Consider the following 20,522-nt stretch of genomic DNA (forward strand, 5'->3'; position numbering starts at 1 on the left):
CGTTTTCGGACAATCATCATCAGCAGTCTGTTTACGTCCACAACAAGACAAAGGCCTCTCCAATATATCTCTAATTATCCTGTTCCTATCCCCCCAAACTTCGTGATCTCACTGCCCACCTCCCTTTGTGCCGCCCCCTACCACGCTTGCATACTAGGAATCCACTGTTTCCCTCGGACAATAACGGACTGAAAAAATCCCGCCATCTCCACGAAGTGAATGATGATGAGAGGGGCGAAGCTAAATTGCTTATCGGTAAAACCCTGAAACATTCGCCCGCCCATCATATAAAGACTCGACACGTCAAGCTTACCACCGCTCCCTTGACAAGCCCGTCGACGACGTCCATATTTGCGGTGATTATGTACGGCTTGTTTGGGACGACGAGAATCTCCATGGGTACGTTGGCGAATTCGGTGTGTGACATTTTAGCCACCTTGGCCGTCGCCTTCTGCAGACCGTCTTGTGTCGCGTACCCCCGGTAAGTGTCTTGAGCTCGCAGGCGACGAACGGCAACCTCTTCTTCTTCCTCTCCTCCTTGTTGGGTAGCAACGAACGCGTTGAACGTTTTGACCTCTTCGGTCAATCTTTGGTTGGCCAATCCCTAGGGGGATCCTGCCACAATCATCAATAATGTACTGCATACAGCGCCAACGAGGGACGGGAAAGGGCCCGAGCAAGAGGAGCTTCGCCCTTAAAATGGGGCCTTGTTTCCGCCTGATTTATTTCCATCGCCCTTTCTCTTCACTTCGTGCACACTCATATGATGTATGGAAAGCCAGTAGCTCACGCAAAAGGAAGAGGGGGGGGGGGGTCGGTGCATGTCATTAAACTTCCTCCTCCTTCGAATTCCTGAATTTTAAATCGGAGGGGTACGACGAAAGAGAGAAATGACCCTGCCTATCAACAAGTTACAACAATTCAGGCATAATGATTTTCGATAAGATAAAGCTATGCATCAAACACATAGGCTTCTATGCATGTTGTCTACACAAAGGAACGCCATTTTTCAATTTTAGTGAGGAAAATATTCATTACAATCGCAAGGAAATGCGGAAGGCTTTGTTACCTGAAATAACATCAGTTTTTAATTTGCCTAAATTTCTTGTTTTCTTTTTGTTAGTCCTGTTTTGTAGTTTTGGCGAGGACCTATGTCATCCCCGAATGAGGACACCACATTTCCAGGACCTAATACAAGTCTGTCCTAAGTGGTCTAAATTTAAGGACTCAACCCGCGTCCTTAAATTCGGCAGCAGAATAGCCAGTAAGCTCGCGCGACTCGCCATACGCAAGACGTGCAGCGTATTATGTCAGTTCCTCACCGAGCCCTAATATAGGCCCACAATAAGAATTCTGTACGTGTTTTGGCAGAAATGCCGCAATAGCACAAGACTATGACGTCAGAAACGTGAACAAAAAAGTACGATTTAAATGACGTTACAATCAGTCAAAGCAAACTTCAGGAATTTAGGCTAAGAGCTTTCCAACTTTATATTTAAGCTTGTTGATAGGAGGAAAACACCGAAACTCTCGAAACTCTGAGACTGGAAAAGAAGAGAATAAACGCAAGAACACTCAGCTTAGACCGCTAAGTGTAAACGAATTTACGAGGGCGTTTGCAGGAAAATAATTGAAATTGTATACTTCAGTCGTGGTTTGCCATGTTCCTACTTATCGTAGTATGAACATGTTCCTGCCATGTACCTACTTATCCTACTTACTAAAAAAGTACACGCGGTGGTGGTTTCATTCAGAAAGTAGCTAAACTGGAAACAAATGTAGAAACATATAGGACACGTCATTTTGAGCCATGGGAAATTACGACTTGTAGAACTACATGCGGTCTACAAATGTTAAAAAACAGACTACCTCGGCTATTAAACAGTTTGGATGCTAGAAACGTCAAGCTTCATAACGTCACTTTTATGGCATTGGGAGACCAGTTCAAAATGTAGTACATGCCTCTTCTTGCCTGTCTTTCAATTTGTTATTGGCTAATTCGTCACCTTTGGCTATAGTGGTGTTAATCTGTGCATTGTGTTAAATAATTTGCTTTATATGCGGCAATATGCTAATTTTGTGTTCTCACGCTATCAGGCGCAGATATGTAATAAAATAAATGTCGTAGTCATCATTTAGTGTTAGGCAGCGTGCCTAGCACTATGTGTATAGCGATTTTTCGTGTTTTTTCTTTCATTTGGAAAAAAAGGCTGTTTTACTGCCCTATGTGTGTATCATGCCATTTTTATGTACCATGCCCATGTAAACCAATTTTATATATCATGTCATCGCGAATTTTATGTGTCATACCAACGAAGGGGGCCTGCGGCCTTGTCCAGCTGACTTCTTTCAGCTTTTTCCGCAGCTCTCCTGCTTCATGCAAATGATGTGAAATAAAGTTCTATTCTATTCTATTCTATTCCATTCTATTCTATTCTATTGTAATATACTTATCGTCATCATTTTTTTTTGCTTTCCGACCCAAAGAGCAGAAATATCAGTTGGAAATCACTTACGGGGGTGTCTTAAACGTGTGCTCAGTGAGCCTAACAAATGTAGACGACGGAATCACTTTAAGACTTTCAATATATTATGATGCAACAAATGTGACGCCATCGCTATTTTGAAACATCCGGAGAGCTGGTTAAAGAAAAGAAATGTTAACTCGACATATGAAAATTTTAATATTATAAATATTCTAAACGATTATGTGTTCAGATGTAGCATACGCTTTCTTAATAATATTCAATTGGCAAATTTTGAGGCCCTTGATCTTCGGGCTAATCGCCGTTTTTGCATTTCTTGCTCGGGTTGAGACCCGATATCTCAAAGACACAAAATTTTTTCACCAAAATTAAGCTGGAGCCATTCTTCTAGAACCCACTTCACCATGCCTGGAACGCGCACTTATGCACTCTCCTGCTGTATCGGGCCAACCTTAACAAATATCTAGCTGCTGAATAGGTGAGAAATACTTTTTTGAGGTTCTCGTGAAGCGGAAACAACATTGAGTGCATACCGAAACGGTGGCAAAATATGAGCCGATTAGTCCACTGAGAGCGCATTTGTTTATGAACATTTGACCACCAAGAGATCAAAAGCACAAAACTAACGTAGTAAAACAAAAATAAAACGCACAGGAAAGCTAGATTGAATGGCGGCATTGCAGTCGACCTGTTTTTATTCTCCCATGGCTCCTATCGAGAAGTGTTGCGCACTTTCGTTGTTTACAAACCTTGCTAAGCATGGTGACAGCTGTTTTTTGCAAAAGCCAGTTTCTTCTTGTTACAATTACGCTGGATTGCTGCATATTTGAGCGGGTAGTTTTTTATCACTTTCTAGTACCCAGTATGCAGGAATTAGGAAATTAAGAAAGGTTGGGTGCAATTGCAGGAGAGGTTACCCACTGACACAGATTTTGTATTCGTTGTAACCTCAAATAAGGCTGTTTCTGTTTAAGATATTTTGATGCGTGTACGCCGTGCATCTCTACATTTCGGGCGCAGGAGCGGACATTTCTAGTTCTGAGAAAACATTAGCAATAGTGTGACCCAGAGAATTACATTACCAACCGCATCCAGAGCGTAGTTTATTATTTATATCCAAAATCATGACAGATATTTTTTGGTAATTCCCAAAGCAACTGCTTAACGGTGGACCGCTGTACCACTGTGCGGTTGTGAACAGCATATGGAGAATCCAGCGACATGGCATGGACCCTGAATTTTCTGCGCCACACCCACACCTGTCCTCTAACCTTGTTTGTTTGAGGCGTCGATGCTCTCAAAACCATTATTTCACTTATAAGGTGCACTTAGATGACTTCGGAGATTTTTTGTTCTCGGTATAAACCTGAGCGTAAATGTTTTGTTGGGAAAATGTCGAGGTTAATTTGAAAAAGTTATGGGAATAAGTTCATCCAATTTTGGCAGTGGGGCATGCCTTCAGCACCAAATAAACGAGCTTGATTTTCCATGGCAACCGTAGTGCACGATGTCCCCCTTTTTAAAAGCTTTTCGAGCTGCATTGGTATGGCAGGTCGGGGTGTCGCGCTCACTATGCCATGAAAATAATCTCGCCGCTCGTACGGTACCTATTCTTTGTTTAAAAATTTCGCCGGTGGATAGGCTTACGTGGGTTCAATTGATGACATTAAAGTTTAAAAGTGGCGTGAAATGCGTTTGTTTGGGCAGCTTGTGCGTACTCTTGTGTTGACCGGACAACCGAGGCCTTGGTCAATCCCACGTGGTGGCCACCCACAAGAACGTGTGCGGGGTGACGAAGGTGCGGAAGTTGGCGGGAGCTGCGATTAGAGCATGGTAGACAGGATGGGATTTAGGGAGTGCGGAGCGGGCACTGCGAGAATCGAACCTTCATAACGGAACTACCAATAAATGGGTGCTGTTCTGGGCACTCAGTGTCGTTTTTTTGGGAACCGCGGCCGGTTGCTAGAGAGAGAAAGAGGAATTTTATTGAAATGAAAAAACACAGAAAGGTCGGCCTGACGGTAGTATATCGGGCCAGCTATTCTGTGTGTGGGAAGGGAAAGTGGAGGAAAGAGTGTGGATAGAAGACGAGAGAGATGAAGATGGCGGAGAAATAAAGGGCTATGTATAGACGATACCTATACCGATACGGTGTATGTTTTAAAGTTAAGTCGGACGGGCCTCAACTACAATATCTCTGAGAGGCCGCTGCTGCGCAGAAACGTCAGCACAGATTTAAATACCTTGTGGGAACGATTCGCGTCTGGCCAAGGTCCCAGCAGCACTTCCTCCGACACCACACGACAGTCCAAACGGGCCAATGTTCTCACTAATTGTTCTCGAGGATGCGCATAGCGTGGACAGTGGCAGAGAACATGCGAAATAGTCTCTGGTACATGGCATGTCTCACAGTCGGGGTCACTCGTAAAGCCAATGAGGTGCTTGTAGCACGGGTAAAGGCTACGCCAAGCCGTAGGCGGTGAAACAGCGTGGCGTAGTTTCGTTGAATACCAGGAGGTAACCGAAACTTGCAGTCGGGGTCCAGGCGGTGTAGTCTTCTATGACGATTGTCAGGGTGGGACCAGTGACTCGCCGAGGCGTGGCGGAGAATGGTAAACAGAAGGGCGGTCGTGTCCGTCCTTGCGAAGGGCAGACGTACAACATCTGCATTTGCAGAAACCTTCTTTGCCTCCTGGTCAGCCCAGTCGTTACCAGCTAGCCCGCAATGGCCTGGTACCCACTGAATGGTGAGGACATGTCCTTGTTGCAGTGCCAATGAGCATAATTCGAGTACTTCGAAGCAAGGGCATAATAAGGTCCTTGCCTCATAACTCCGTTGAGGACCTGGAGTGCTGGCTTGGAATCACAAAACAGGGTCCAAGCTTGAGGTGATTCACGGGAGACTAAACGAATCGCCTCCCGTATGGCAAACAACTCAGTGGCAGTAGAAGTTGTCTTGTGGTCTAGTGTGAATCCTCGGGTAACGCATAAGCTTGGAATTACCACAGCTGTGGCGGACCGGGATGCAGTCACAGAGCCATCAGTATATACATGTACAGTTCCAGCGTACTTGTCTGTCAAGAACGCTAGAGTCAACTGTTTGAGGGCTATTGATGGCAAAGAAGACTTCTTCCCAATTCCCGGGATGGAAAGGTAAATTGATGGTTTTGATAGTACCCACAGAGGATTCTGGGAAACCACCACTGGGGCGAAATCTGATGGGATCTTATGTTGGTGTTGCAAAATGGCTGCCGCAAAACTAATGCTCGAATACGCAGTAGGAAGAGCCGATAATGGATGGTGTTCATGCCTTGTGAATCATCTAAGGTAGACTCGAAGGGGTTTGCCCAAAAGAAGCGCATCCATTGGAAAAACACGTGCCTCGGCAATTGTGCCCACAGTAGAGGTACATCATGGTAGTCCCAAGCATATTCTGAGGGCTTGTGCTTGCAAACCCACCAATGTGCGCCGGGAAGAAGTTCGCAGGTTTGAAATGGCTGGCAGGCTGTAACGAAGATGCCCCAAAAACAGGCTCCGGTACAACTGGAGAAGAGCGCTCTCAGGTGGACCCCATCTCATCCCCACCACGAAGCGAAGAACATGTAAAAGGCTTGCAAGTTTAGTCTTCAACGAGGCGATGTGTTTCGTCCGCGACAGACCGCGGTCTACAGTCACTCCCAAAAATCTGTGGTGCGTGACGTAAGGTATTAGTGCCCCCTCAATAATGATAGGATACCGGAGCATCGACTTTCTGGTGAATGCAAGAACGGCGCATTTTTCTGGCGCTAAACTTAGGCCTTGACGGCACCAGTACCGAGACGTCGTTGTTGCGGCTCGCTGTAAACGGGCTCGCAGCTGCGGTCGAGTTACACCAGAAGTCCAGATGCAGATATCGTCAGCGTACATAGTGACTCTGACGACTTCAGGCATTTCGTCCACGAGACCGATTAGGGCAATATTAAAGAGGGTGGGGCTCAGTACTCCTCCTTGTGGAACACCACGATTAACCTGGTGGAGTCCTGTGTCACCGGCAGACGTGGACATGAAGATTGTCCGACCAGTAAGGTAACTGGAAATCCACTCATAGAGTCGGCCGCCTACACCCACAATCTCTAGAGCATCCGTAATCGCACTGTGGAGCACGTTGTCATAGGCGCCTTTGATGTCGAAAAACAATGCGCCCGCGATTCGCCGACGGTTTCTTTCTCGCTCCACTGAAGACACCAGATCGATGACACTGTCTATAGAGGATCGTCCTCTTCGGAATCCTGTCATGACATCCGGGTAAATGTTGTTTTTCTCAAGAAACCATTCGAGTCGGGCCAGCACCATTCTCTCCCTAACCTTTCCGATGCAGCTTGCCAATGCGATGGGTCTGTATGAGGACAGCTCCAAGGGGGATTTTCCTGGCTTCAGTAGAGCAACCACACAACTGCATTTCCAGTGATTGGGGACAGAGCTGGAGATCCACGTTGCATTGAACCATGATAAGAGAGCTTTCCGACCTTCGCTGCCAAGGTTTCGCAGTACGCAGTACCGTACACCATCAGGTCCTGGAGCAGATGAACGGCAGGAGGCCGAAAGAGCGGCATCCAGCTCTTGCATCGAGAACCCTTTTCGTGCTTTGGCTCTAAGCACAGAAAAAAGCGAAGTAGAGGTAGCTGAAGCATATTGCAAAATGCTTGTTGATGGATCCCACGCCCTGCTTCCCAGTACACAAAGGTGTACACCGCAGACCACAGACGACCGGTTGCTAGAAACCTGGCACAACGCCTGTGGCAAACTTGATCCCGTGTACACGATGCAGACACGTGCAGTGGCTCCTGCTCGGAAGTGCGTCAGAAGTGGTGGGAGGGGGTCTTATTGCACAGACGGCAAGCGGCATTGCGGTAGTTGCTCATTGTTGAGCGGTGTAGCAGTCCTCTAGCGTGTAAGAGGATGTTCGTGCTGATCGCACTATCTGAACAATGCAGACGGTATTGCTGAAGTTACCTGCAGAAAACTATTTTAGGCCAGCAGCGTTTTTTCCGCCACCTTGAATTTAACGAATGAACAGGAATGCGTTCTTGCATACCACATCCCCACCAATTTCATCCAAAAGGTTGGCAGTTAAGGAAGGTAGAAGTTAACTGAAGAACTCTGTGAAAGCTGTCACCATCAAAACGAAAAGTGACGGAAATTTCTGCAGAAGTACGAAACATTTTTATAGCGTTTTGGCATTTACTGGCCATGAACCTATACGGCCAATAGCTGCCAAGCCTCTCAAAGGAATTATTTTCCTGAACTTAAACTGCGCCGACTTGTAAGGCATCTGCTTCAATATTTTCCCAGTGGAAATGTATTTCTTTACCCTCAGCGAGCGAAGGCAGTCCAGAAAAAACTTTAGGGAATGGAGAAGCTGTGCATTTGGCGCATAAATGAACGGGGTACTGCCCCACGCTGCCCTCAATGCCAGTACCTTGTTACCAGTGCAACAGGCAGCATCGAACGCTCGCTTTATTTCCGCTTTTTTGTTGTTATTTATGCTGTTGTTCCATCTTCCTTTTTGTCTACTTGCATTCTGTATCAATTTCTGTTTTGCTCTCTGCGTGTAGTTCTATCTCAGTAATTTGGACATTGTTCTGCTCCTTGTGCGTTCACGTGTTTTACCATCTAGCGGCTTGCACAGCCTAAATTTGTTTAGCCGTCTTTTCTCAATGCGGCATGCAGTACTCAAAACTGCAGCGGAATTGGGATAAACCGGATGACTACAACCTCTGGGTGCCGGAAGATAAATACTGCAGGTCGCTGATGGACTTTGTGCACGCCACTGGCCTGCATGCATGTCTGTAGACTGGAAAACATATCGGTTTCGTGACCATCTGTGCTTTTGGCAGACCCTCCCTCCCTACTTTCTTCTATTTCTCTTGCCTTCCTACTTTCTTATCTGTTACATTCTTTAATCCTCGTCTCATATGCCGCGCGGCAAAAAAATGAAGTAAAAAAATTATTGGCGTTTGACTAAAATAGAAAAGATGCATTTACCATCTGATTTCATTCAAAGGTAGTGCAGGACGATTACATTGAAGGATAACCGACATTCTACTTGTCGTTATTCTTATTTTATTTTGGGGAGTTCATAGTACTTTTATTCTTGGCCCTGAAAAAAAGGAACGGCACTTGTGCCTAGAAAACAGTTATTTATTAAGCGAATTTTCTATGACGAGGGTTTATTATTAGATCGAAATATGTTCCACGCCCATTAAAGAGGGGGGGGGGGCGTTGTACTACGATTATATGTCTTTTTACGTCCATAAACAAAACATTTCTTTGAGGCACGAGGCCTGCCATGGCTACGTCCCGGTGTGTGTGCAATTAGCATGCGGACACCGCTGATGTCGGAAGCCATTAAAACATACTTGTACCTCATTATTAGTTAATTAAAGGTAGCTATTTTGAAGATCAACAGGATTTAAACTTCAAGCGGCCAGAGTCCGAGGGCAAACAGTCGTTGACATCACAGTTGGGAAACTGAATGGACTTTATTCTCTCTCTCTCTCTCTTGCACGTCTCCTAACTAGGGCATAAATTTCAATTAGATTAGTTATCAACAATCGCCACTTGCAAGACTAGCCGAGTCTCAGGTAGATAATAAAAATTTCCCAAAGGCATGCCTACGTGCGACCGGCGCCATCCCTGTTATCCTCGTATGGCCCTGTCTTTGTGCCCTTCCAAGCGTTTGCTTGTCTAGTTCCTTCCGGCTATGACGACAGATTAAAAGCAAAATCTATAATTAAAGAACGCCAACTAGCCGTACACACGCCACTGCTTCTCAGGAGATCCGCAGAAAACTAGACTAGGAAACACTTTCAACGGCGACTAAGAAAATACTGTGCGAACATATACACGGCTGACCCGGGTCGAGCACAGGATAACCTTTGGCATACCTTTACGTCTACCTGAGGGTGTACTGACCTCTGAAACAGCGCCTAATAGTTGTATTCGCTGAAAGCAACGTCAAAAGGATGATATGTAAAAGCTGATACGTATGATCGAACCTTCCTGCATCAAATTCTAGAGCTGAGTTTATGTACACTCATAACGAAAAATGGTGAGAATCCTAACCTCTCTGACAAACGCCGGACTCTGATAAACAGTCTTTGTTGATGCGCAACTGTCTTCAACTATTCCGACACCATCACCGCACCGTTGATACAAAACAACCGGGCAGACGACATAATAAATAACGGCTGGGCAACAACAATCAAAAAGAAACCTTATCTAGTGATACCGTCTCAGCGCAAAGACATCCTTGACCATGTCGGCAAAGTGTTCAAGGGCGTGATTCTGGTTTTTTACAGCCCCTTGACAGCTACAGTTACTCTGGAGAAAAAAAATAGTGACCCCTAACTATTTTGTCTTGACTACCACCGCCTGAGTGCTGCCATAAAAAAACAGGGCGTACCCTCTGCCAAGGACTGAGGGCACTCCTGGCTTTCGCCACACAGCTTTCTACTTTTCTTTTGTGTACCTACAGTCCGGACACTAGAAAATTCTTATGCATGGCAGCGACAAACGAACACAATTCAAGTCAGGTAAGACGGCCACATAAGACGGACCTTACGTATTTGCGGTCAGACAAGATAGACCTTGCGTTCACTGTTGTGACCATTGCCCTATAAAATGCAAGCGCCAGCATCACAATTGTATGAATACCGTTTTGCTGGCACTGCACTGTATTTGTATCAGCATGTAAAATCAGTATTACGTCGGCATTTCATGTCTCACTTTCGATTAGCAGAAGCATAACGCTCACCATTATGTTTGCTGTGTGCATATAGAAGTGGGCCTGGTATCGAAATGACCTTTTGGCGAGTGTCGAAACCCTCCCAATAAATTTAGCTTGAGCGGTGTAAGTATGAGATTAGCGGCCAGGCGCCCGAGCGGCACGTGAGAACCCGCCGACTTGTCTGGCGACGTAGTACTGCCAACACTGCGCTGCTGCCGTCGCTAATTCGTCACGGCGCGCACGGGAGACGGATCGTCTGTCCCACCGCATACCTCAAGGATAATCCCCCATTGAGAAAGCAAACAGTGCCGCCGGATTCCAGGAACGTCTGCTCGACACGCGGAGGTGGTGGGATTACTGGCGTGTCTCCGTTGTTGTGGATTCGGATAACTTCGGATTTTTCTGGTGCGCATTGTAACCCATTTTGTGCAGCCAGGTTTTCCACCACATTTGTAGCCTCTTGAAGTAACTCTTCTTTTGCAGCCAGTGATCCTTTAGTAGCCCAGATTGTTATATCGTCGGCGCAAAGGGTAAGGCCTATGTCGGGAATGTTTTGCAGTTTTTTGCGATTTTGATCATGGTAACGTTAAAAAGCAGGGGGGAGATTACGGAGCCCTGCGGCGTCCCTTTGTTATCCGAATCCACGGCACCCGCTATGTAAGCCCAGGGCCAATAAACATTAAGCTTGGAGATTACACAATACCCGAAAAAGATCAAATACGAGTCCTAGGGATGTTTATACAAAGTAATGACAAGGCAAACTTCACCATAGAAAAGATAAAGAAGTCAACTGTGCAAATTGCAAGAATAGTGAGAAGAATAACTAAGAACAGAGCCGGCCTCAAGGAAGAAGAAACCCTGCGCATTATGCAGGCCTTGGTAGTCAACCGCCTGGCATATAGCTTGCCTTGCCACTGCCTTAACACTCAAGAGACTGATCAAGCCAATGTCATACTCCTCACGGCTTACAAAGCAGCCCTCGGTCTCCCAAACTATACATCAAATGAAAAGCTGATGAGCTTGGGTGTATCCAACACCTTCGAAGAAATCAGAGAGGCACTCCTAATCTCGCAAAAACAATGCCTGGAAAAAACAAAAGCGGGCAGGGCTATCCTGCAAAGAGTGGGGTCCCCCGCGGACGTACACTCGATTATTGACAAAGTGGACATGAGCAGAGATGTACGAACACGACTGAAAGTGCTCCCCCTACCTCGAAACATGGACCCCTGCCTGCACAAAGAGAGAAGAATAGCACGAGTAGCCTTCCTACGGAAACAACTTTAAAACAAAAAAAAATGTCATCTACACCGACGCTGCTTTCTACAGCGGGAAAAATTCCTCCATAGTTATAATTGATCACGAAGGAGCCATCAAGGATGGCCTCACGCTAAAAGATACCACTGCCGACAAAGCCGAAACTGGTGCTCTCCTCCTGGCAATAAGGTATGGGCAGCATAAGAACCAAAGCCTCCAAATAGTCACAGATTCCAAAAACGCTACGCAAAACCTTATGAATGGAAGAATTCTCAAGCGACTTAAAAAATTAGAGCCGAAAATGTCGAATCAATTCCTCCGCATTGTCTGGACTCCACGACACGAGGAGCTGGAGGGAAACGAGAGGGCCGACCAGGCTGCGCGCGATCTTACAAACCGCGCGGCTAACAGTCCTAGCCTTCTGCAGCCCCTCCCAAGTGGCTTTGGCGAACGCCTCACTGTCCAAAGAGATGAACGAGCCCTTTTCCCCAACCCGGACAAGAACCTCTCTGGCGCAAAAGCTGAAACGCTGAGGCAAATCCAGACGAACACTTATCCTAACAAATCCCGGCTATCCAAAATGTTCCCTCCAACACACACAGAAGCATGCAATAAATGCGGAAACCCTTCCAACTTATTTCACGCAACATGGGCCTGCCCTATCATCTGGCCTTCAGGAAACAACCCCAAAAATACGGTCGCGCTATGGGAGGCAGCTCCGGCCAGCTCCGACTTCGGGATTCAGAAGGACTTAATTCTTCCAGCCCGGAGAAGAGCAGAAGAGTCTGGGGCCCTGGAAGGAGGGCACCACCCCTAAGACAATCGCGCCACCTCCTTTTTTCCTGATAATAAACGTTTCATCTCTCTCTCTCTCTCCATTGTTGTCGCGCCCTGTTCAGCACGACGCACGGTCGCCGTCTTTCGCTTTCACCCCGCGTGGTTGCACGAACCTGCACGTCTGCGGGCGTGCCGTTGACCCGAAGGTGGCGGCGCCTCAATGAATATTCCGTGGCGTGCTGAGTAACAGCTCTCTACGTGAATTCGGGCACTCCCATACACGTGTACGAACGCTACAGGGGCGCTCCCGAGAGAGGGTGATATCGAGGTTTTATAAGGCCGAACTTGGCCGTTGGAAATCGTTGTTGTCTGAACGCTGAGCTGGCAGTTCCCGGCGGGGCAAGGAGTCTCGACCGTTAAAGCTAGGTTGGGATTTGTGAGCCCCCTAGTCGAGGTTAAGATCGCTTTGGAGGTTCAGGGTGCAGCGCGGTACCGGGCAACTAGACGGATCTTGCGACGAGACAGAGTCTCGGCCGTGGTTTCTCGAGCGGTTTGTGTACGCTCCGAGAATAGGAGAGTTAGACGAAGTTGAGGAGCTCGAGTGATTTGTGCGCACTTGGAGCTTGCGTCTAGCTGAAGTTCGAAGTTTTTCTTTTTATTTCTCATGTACCCAGTTTTTGTACTGTAAATAGCTCTATATAAACTTCCGTTTCATTTATTCAACCTCAACGCCTCGAGTTCGTCAATTCGACCGCCATCTCCAAGAACTTCAACACCATCGCCCTGCCAGCCTCCTGCCAAATCAACTGGAGCCCGGGCGATTGGGTTCCTGATCGACACCGGACTTCGGGGAAACGATCTTTACTGGCGCAGTCGGCGGGATTTGGCAGAAGAAATCACCAGGCCGCAACCAGGGGCAGCAAGCAGACGCAAGCCCGCCTTCATCGGCGGCGGCCGAGCTCCGCGCGGAGTGGAGCGGCAGAGCCAACCACCGCACGGGGCCAACGACGCAGCAGCCGACCACAGGAGGTGTGGGTGAGTGGGATTTCTTGCGCTTCGTTGTGGCGGTGTAGGCTGAGTCTTGGGTTGCATAGTAGTCACGCGGAGCATGCAGACGAACATGGCGGAAGGAGACCGAAATGGTCAGACAGACGAGGCGCCACCTCAAGGAGGCTCGGCAGCAGGAGGATCTCCCCAAGTGGAATCCGAGGTGATAATTCTTAGACGAATGGAGTTGGAGTTTCAAGAGCGGGAGAGAAAAGCAGCGCGCGAAGCGGAGGAAAGAGCGCGAGAGGCGGAGGAGCGAGAGAGAAAAGCCGCGGGCGAAGCGGAGGAAAGAGCGCGGGAGGCGGAGGAGCGAGAGAGAAAAGCAGCGCGCGAAGCGGAGGAAAGAGCGCGAGAGGCGGCGGAACGAGAGAGAAGAGAGGCGCGAGAGTCGGGAGAACGCATACAAAAACTGAAGCTTGAATCCGATGAGCGGCTGCGAAGTTTGAAGCTGGAGACGAGGGCTGGCGCGCCAACTCCTACGGGCTCGGACTCAGACGAGGGTAGGCGGCTGGGCTTAGACCCGGTCACTCAGTGCTCAAAGGTCCTGAAGGTGCTAAAGCTGCCATGCGAAGCGGACATTCTGTTGTGGTTCGACGAAGTTGAAAGGTTGTTTGTGACGTACGGTGTACCGTAGTCAAGTCGGGTTCATTTAGTTGTACCCGCGTTGTCGGAACGGGTGAGGTACATGTTACGTGGACTCGGGGACAGTGAGTGCAATGACTACGAAGTGGTAGAAAAGGCCGTGCAGCAAGAGCTTAGGCTAAGCCCCGCAGAATACCTCGACCGATTTGCAAAGGCAGCGAAACGTAACGACGAAACCTGGTCGCAGTTTGCCTCCCGCGTTGGCACCCAGTTGGACTACTACCTGAAATAGAGGAAGGTCGAAACAAAAGAGGAGGTAGTGGCCCTCATGGTGACCGATAGAATTAAGAATAGTTTGAGCGCTGAGGGACTGGAGTACGTTCGCCTGCGCGAAGCAGAGACGTGGCTGAAGCCGCCAGAGATAGCTAACGTGCTGCAAACCTTCGAGCAGGCCAAGGGAAGAGTCTCCACTGTTGGGCGTAGAGATAAAGTACCCGCGCGTAATACCAACAGTGGCAAGCGAATCTGGATTTGTAGCGTCTGTAAGGGAGAGGGTCAACATTTCCGGCTGTGCCTAAAAATTTCTGAGAAGCCAGGAAACCCAGGGCACAGCGCGCACGTGCAGAGAGTGATAGCAGAGGGCGCAAGTGGAGTGGATTAAAAATTTCCTCGCAGATAGGGTTCAATTTACTGTTGTGGAGATTCACCAATCAACTCACGTGAAGGTAATATCCGGTGTTCCGCAAGGGTCAGTACTTGGGCCACTTCTATTTCTGATCTTTATTAATGACATTCCAGACGAAATCTCATCAACCATTATCCTGTTCGCAGACGACTGTGTACTCTACCGCCGCATTTCAATTAGCTCTGACCAAAATATTCTTCAAAATGACATATCTAACATACAAAAATGGTGTTTGACGATGGCTGATGCAATTAAATATAAATAAATGTAAAGTCATGCAAGTTTCGCGCAAGCGCAGCAACTTTTCTTTCCAGTATTCGGTAAACTCCAATTTCCTCACCCAGGCTGATTCGTATCGATACCTCGGAGTAGTGATGTCAAGCAACCTAACATGGTGCGATCACATACAGCAACTAACCGCCGCATCGGCTACATCACTTGGGTATATCAAAAGATCGCTAACCTTCTGTCCCCCCCAAATCCGTAAACTGGCTTATGAAACTTTTACACGTAGTCAACTTGAATATGCGTCGGCTATTTGGAGCCCCCACCAAAATTACTTGATCGACTCACTTGAATCAATTCAGAATCGTGCCGCTAGATTTATTTCCTCACAGTACAGCCCCCGCTTAAGTATTACCAGTATAAAACAATCTCTTAACCTGCCCACCCTCGAAATCCGCCGAAACGTTACTCGGCTATGCCTCTTGCACAAAATATATTATAATTTCCCCTCACAGCGCGGTACGGTACTTCTCCCTCCTACCCGTTCATCGCGTCGCCTTTTTAACTCATTAAGTTTGCAGCGCCTGCATGGATCATATAACGCTTTTAACAAATCCTTTTTACCTGAAGCCATAGAAGAGTGGAATAACCTACCCGAAACCATAGTCAACGAACGTGACCACTTACTGTTCAGGCAGTTAATCGTAAATCATTTCAGTTGTTGTTAAGTTCGGGCTCCTCTCTTCCGTTGGTATGCGGTCGTTCGCCAAGGCTGACGAGCTCATGGGCGACGAGGGAATGCCGAAAAGGCGCGCGCGTGCTGGCCGGCTCGCCAGGGCGTACACAGGGAGACTGGGCTGGGATTACCGCAGCTCTTCCTGCGAGTCCGGCGGCGGACGAAGGCGTTCCTCAGGGGATTAGCGACTCGCTCGTTGTGCCGGCGAGCGCGCGCGGACAACTGCGGGGCGTCGAAGCGAGGACACTGGAATGTTGTCCGCGCGGGGACTGCGCTGGGCGTTCGGCTTTGGCTTGTGTGTGTGCTGCCCACCTGACGAGACGGTTTGACCACTCAGCGGGTCAGTGACTCTATGTCAATGAGTGCTGTGAGTGGGATTGTGTGTGTGATTGTGTGGGCTTGTGTATGAGTGACTTGTGTGGGATTGATTGGATGATGTGGCCAATCAATGGCTTATATTAATTATTTTGAAAGGGTACTTCGCTCCTCATTTTCTTGTTACAGCTCCTTTAGGTACATATGTACATATATTTGCTGTGTTGCTGCCATTTCTTTATGAATCTGCCTCACTTCTACGCCTGTACCATTGACCATCACCTGCTGTGGAATTTCTGTATTTGCTCCCCCCTTATGTAATACCCCGCAAGGGGCCCTTAAGGGTATAATAAATGATGATGATGATGATGCAAGCTCAGGATGCCGGCCTGACGAGCGCGGGGCAGCGAATTCTCGTGGTCGAGGTAAATGCTCTCGAAAGCATTAATGAGCTGAGAATGTCTAGACTACAGCACGTGGAACTCGACTGTGCAGGCAAGGCAGTTACCGGGACGGTCGACACGGGATGGTCGACACGGGAAGCCCGATGGCTGCATAGCGTCCCACAGGACGCTATGCAGCCATCGGGCACCATCAGGCTCGTTCCAGCATTTCGGGAGTCGGTTAACGCGAGAGTGGTCAGCCTGCCTGTGAGTTTGAGGCATGCCGTGTCGGTGGTCGGGAGCCCCAAGGTGCAGCTAATCTGTGCTGTCACCAACAATCTCGCCGAGGGACTAGACTGTTTGCTTTCGAGAGAGGATTTGGAGTTGCTGACGAAATGTCACCCCAACCGGGAGGCGAACAGCACGGCTGAAACTTTCGCCTCCTCAAGTGGGGACCGCGAGGTCGGCACCGGGGCGATCTCCGAACCGGCGGCTGCCGTGTGTGAGATTACGGGAGAGACGGCACCCGAAGCTCCGGCCGAGGAGATTGATGAGGCAGTCGAAGTTGAGGGCCCACGGACAAGGCTGCTGGCGTCTCAGCTGGCTGATGACAGCCTAAAGAAAGCTTGGGCCGACGCGAAAAGAGGGAAAGCCGGCATGTTTGTCTCTGACGGGTTGCTGTTTCATAGGGACACTATAGCCGGCGCGAAGGTAACGCAACTTGTGCTGCCCTCAGAGAGGCGCGAGGAGGTACTGTTGCTGGCCCACGAGTCACTATGGGGAGGCCATTTAGGCCCCAAAAAGACGAAGGCTAGGATAAAATACAGCTTTTTCTGGCCTGGCCTAGAGGCGGACGTATCCCATCACTGCCAAACATGCCATGGCTGCCAAATCCGGGCAGATATACGGCTCAGCGACCGGGTCCCTATTGTTCCCCTAACAAGGCCCGACCACCCATTCCAGGTTGTAAACGTGGACATCATCGGACCCCTGGACGTACCGTCGGGTCGGGGCCACAAGTATGCGCTTTGTTTGGTGGACCTCTGCACATGCTGGCCCGAAGTCGTGTGCTTGCGGTCATTTACTTCGAAAGCAACTTGCGAAGCTCTCCTGACAATATTCAGCAGGACTGGCATCCCTGAGTTAATACGCTTTGACCAGGGTACTAACTTCACGTCCCAACTGACACAAAGCTTTTTGGAAAGGTTGGGCTGCGCGCCACGCTTCTCGACACCGGAACACCCGGAGAGCAATGGCACGGTGGAGCGTTGGAATAGGGTACTTAAGAACATGCTGTTTCACGTCATCGAGAAGGATCCAAGGAACTGGGATAGATTAGTACCGTTCGTGTTGTGGGCCTACCGAGAGGTTCCGCATGACACAACCGGAGTCGCCCCGTTTCGCATGCTATATGGCAGGAACCCCACAGGACCGCTGGCGATCCACCAGCACAGTTGGACAGGGGAACTGCCCGTACCGGGCACATTAAAAGAGGAGCCAGCGAAATACCTACGGCAGCTGCGCGAGCAGCTAGAGGTAGCGGCGGAAGTGGCGGGGCTCACGGCGAGCGCGCGCCAGGGCAGCTACGCGCAGGCGTGCAAGAGGACCGCCCTTAACAAAACGTGCAGCGATGGCGAACAGGTCCTTTTGTTCGACACGGAGGGTAAACGTAAGACGGCCCCGAGATGGTTGGGCCCATTCACGGTTGTTGCACAGGAGAGGCAGCATTCATACCGTCTCGACATGGGGGAAAAGAGAACTTCGGTGGTGCACGCGAACCACCTGCGGCCTTACTACGGTCGCGTCAGTTACGTGGGGGTAGTGTTCGATGAAGATAGCGACTTTGGGGACGTAGAGCGCACCCCGCGCTTTATGCCGCAGTGTCGAAGTACCCTCCCCTTACCGATCGAGGAGTTGTCACACTTAAGCGAGCGAGAGAGCTCTGAGATTTCAAGCGTATTTGCAAAACACGCCGACCTGTTCAATGGAACGCCAGGACTCGCCGCGGTGGGGCAACACCGAATCGAGCTGCAGGGAAGTTATGAGCCGAAGAGGGCTTTTCCTTACCACGTTCCGGAGCTGCTCAGGAAAGACGTCACCCACCAGGTAGACGAACTTTTGGAGTTGGGCCTCATCTACCCAGTTGAAAGTGAGCACGCCCACCCAGTCATTTGCGTCGGAAAGAAAGACGGGTCATGGAGAATGTGCATCGACTACCGCAGGTTAAATGCCGTGACTCGCGCCGATGCATTCCCTATGTCTCCACCGCAGGAGCTGATCCTGAAAGTGGGTCACTCGAGGTTTATCACAGTCATAGACTTGCGGAGGGGCTACTGACAGGTGCCGGTAGCGCCGGAGAGCCAGAACCTAACCGCCTTCGTCACGCTAGACGGGCAGTACGCGTGGCGCGTCATGCCGTTTGGTCTCAGAAATGCGGCAGCAACATTTCAGAAGATGATGAACACGTTGCTCGCCAAACACAGGTCCTACGCCACGGCCTATCTGGATGACATTGCCGTCTTCTCCTCTTCATGGGAGGACCACCTTAGGCATGTGGACATTATCCTCGGCTTTTTGACGGACGCGAGGTTAAAGGCGAGCGTTGAGAAGTGCCAGGTAGCTCAGGGCCACATTAAGTACCTCGGCCACGTAGTGGGCAGCGGAACGCACGGTCCCGATCCGGAAAAGCTTGCCGCAATCATAGGTCTCGTAAAACGAAAGACTAAGAAGGAGCTTCGAAGCCTCCTTGGCCTTTGCGGGTATTACCGAGAGTACGTCAACAACTACGCGGAGGTAGCTGAGCCGCTAACGTCCCTGACAAAGCGGGGTTTACCAAACCCGATTCCTTGGAGTAGCGAGGCCGAGCGGGCATTCGAGCAGCTAAAGGAGTCCCTTTGCTCAGCCGCGGCGCTAAACACCCCTGACCCGCACCAGCATTATTGGCTGTTTACTGACGCGTCTGAGGTGGGAGCCGGGGCATGTCTGGCGCAGATGGGGAAAGAGGGCCGCGAGAAGCCCATCGCTTTTGCCAGCCATCGTATCACTCCAACCCAAACCCGCTGGTCAACCATCGAGCGCGAGGCGTTTGCCATCATTTGGGCATTGAAAAAGTTTGATTATTGGGTTTTTGGGGCAGAAGTCAACGTTGTGTCCGACCATAACCCCCTGTCTTACCTGACGACCTGTACGCCTCATGGGGCTAAATTGTCAAGGTGGGCATTAGCCTTGCAACGCAACAACGTTGTGGTTTCTCACAGGAAGGGAGCAAACAACGCGAACGCGGACGCACTGTCGCGCCTTCACAATGCTGCTTTCGGGGGGCCACCATTGAATTGCCTCCCAGCCTTAACACCGCCACGACGAACGTGAACGTTCCCGTTCACCCGTCCTTTTTCGCCGGTGGTGTGTGTGTGTGTGTGCCGTGGTTGTGCGCGGCGAGATGCCTTGGGTGCTCGATCCGTGCACCGAATTGATCGATCGGCGCACCGAACCAAACTTTCTGTGCACCGCAAGTGAGCGAAAGCACAGCCGAACATTCTTGAAGGAACGTTATCATGCTACGCCGTCACGGAGAACATTGGCGTGCGTGCGCATAGTGACAATGCAAACTTTCTTAATGTTTTATTTTTGTTGTCTGCAAAATTGCCCGTGTTCTTTGCCAGTCCTTATTCCTTTTGTTCTTTTTGTCGAGTGCCGGAATGTGTGTGCGTGTTTGCAGTGATAGCGCGCATCAGTGTTATAGGTTGAGCTGTCTCGTTGTTCGGGGCGTTTACGCGCCCCGTAGATACGACCCGATTTCTTTTTGCTCGCACTTAGTGTTTTTAGCATGTTTTTTGGTGTGTTTCCGGTTTGCTAGAGTATTCCGTCCCTGTTGAACGGCTAGTGAATAGGTTGTGTTTGTAGTTTAGGCGAGAGAGAGTTCGGTTCAGCTGTAAAAACGGGAGGGGGCTCATTTGTGGTTATACCTAGCTCCTTCCACGTGTTTTTTTTTTCGTTTGTTCCGCTGTTATTGCGGAAGGAGAGATGAAACGAGTGGCCCTTTTAAATTCTTCTCGGATTGACTGAACCAAGAGGTCCAGTAACCCTCTTAAAGGGGGGAGTTGTAAGGTCCACTTATGAGAATAACGGCCACGCGCCAGAGCTGCACGTGAGAACCCACCACCTTATCTGGCGACGTAGCACTGCCAACACTGCGCTGCTGCCGTCGCTAATTCGTCACGGCGCGCACGGAAGACGGATCGTCTGGCCCACCGCATACCTCAAG

At 49.4% G+C, this 20,522-nt stretch overlaps 1 protein-coding gene and 1 pseudogene across 1 annotated transcript; both read left to right on the top strand.

Moving 5' to 3' along the window:
* Nucleotides 1-13,424: 13,424 nt before the first annotated feature.
* On the top strand, nucleotides 13,425-15,745 carry LOC144139948 (uncharacterized; annotated as a pseudogene).
* A 705-nt stretch (nucleotides 15,746-16,450) lies between these two features.
* LOC144139949 (uncharacterized) lies at nucleotides 16,451-19,627 on the top strand. Its single transcript, XM_077672171.1, has 2 exons — nucleotides 16,451-17,525; nucleotides 18,963-19,627. Exons 1-2 carry the CDS (start codon nucleotides 16,451-16,453, stop codon nucleotides 19,625-19,627), a joined length of 1,740 nt encoding a protein of 579 aa, XP_077528297.1.
* The last annotated feature ends 895 nt before the right edge of the window (nucleotides 19,628-20,522 follow it).

This window comes from Haemaphysalis longicornis, unplaced genomic scaffold (genome assembly GCF_048455015.1).
Source record: "Haemaphysalis longicornis isolate Haplotype H1 unplaced genomic scaffold, Haemaphysalis longicornis Haplotype H1 scaffold_5, whole genome shotgun sequence".
NCBI lineage: Eukaryota > Metazoa > Arthropoda > Arachnida > Ixodida > Ixodidae > Haemaphysalis > Haemaphysalis longicornis.

Coding starts and splice junctions, on each gene's coding strand:
- LOC144139949 (XM_077672171.1), top strand. CDS start 16,451: ATGCAGCCATCGGGCACCATCAGGCTCGTTCCAGCATTTCGGGAGTCG. Junction 17,526..18,962: donor GAGCAATGGCACGGTGGAGC/GTTGGAATAGGG, acceptor CCGCAATCATAG/GTCTCGTAAAACGAAAGACT.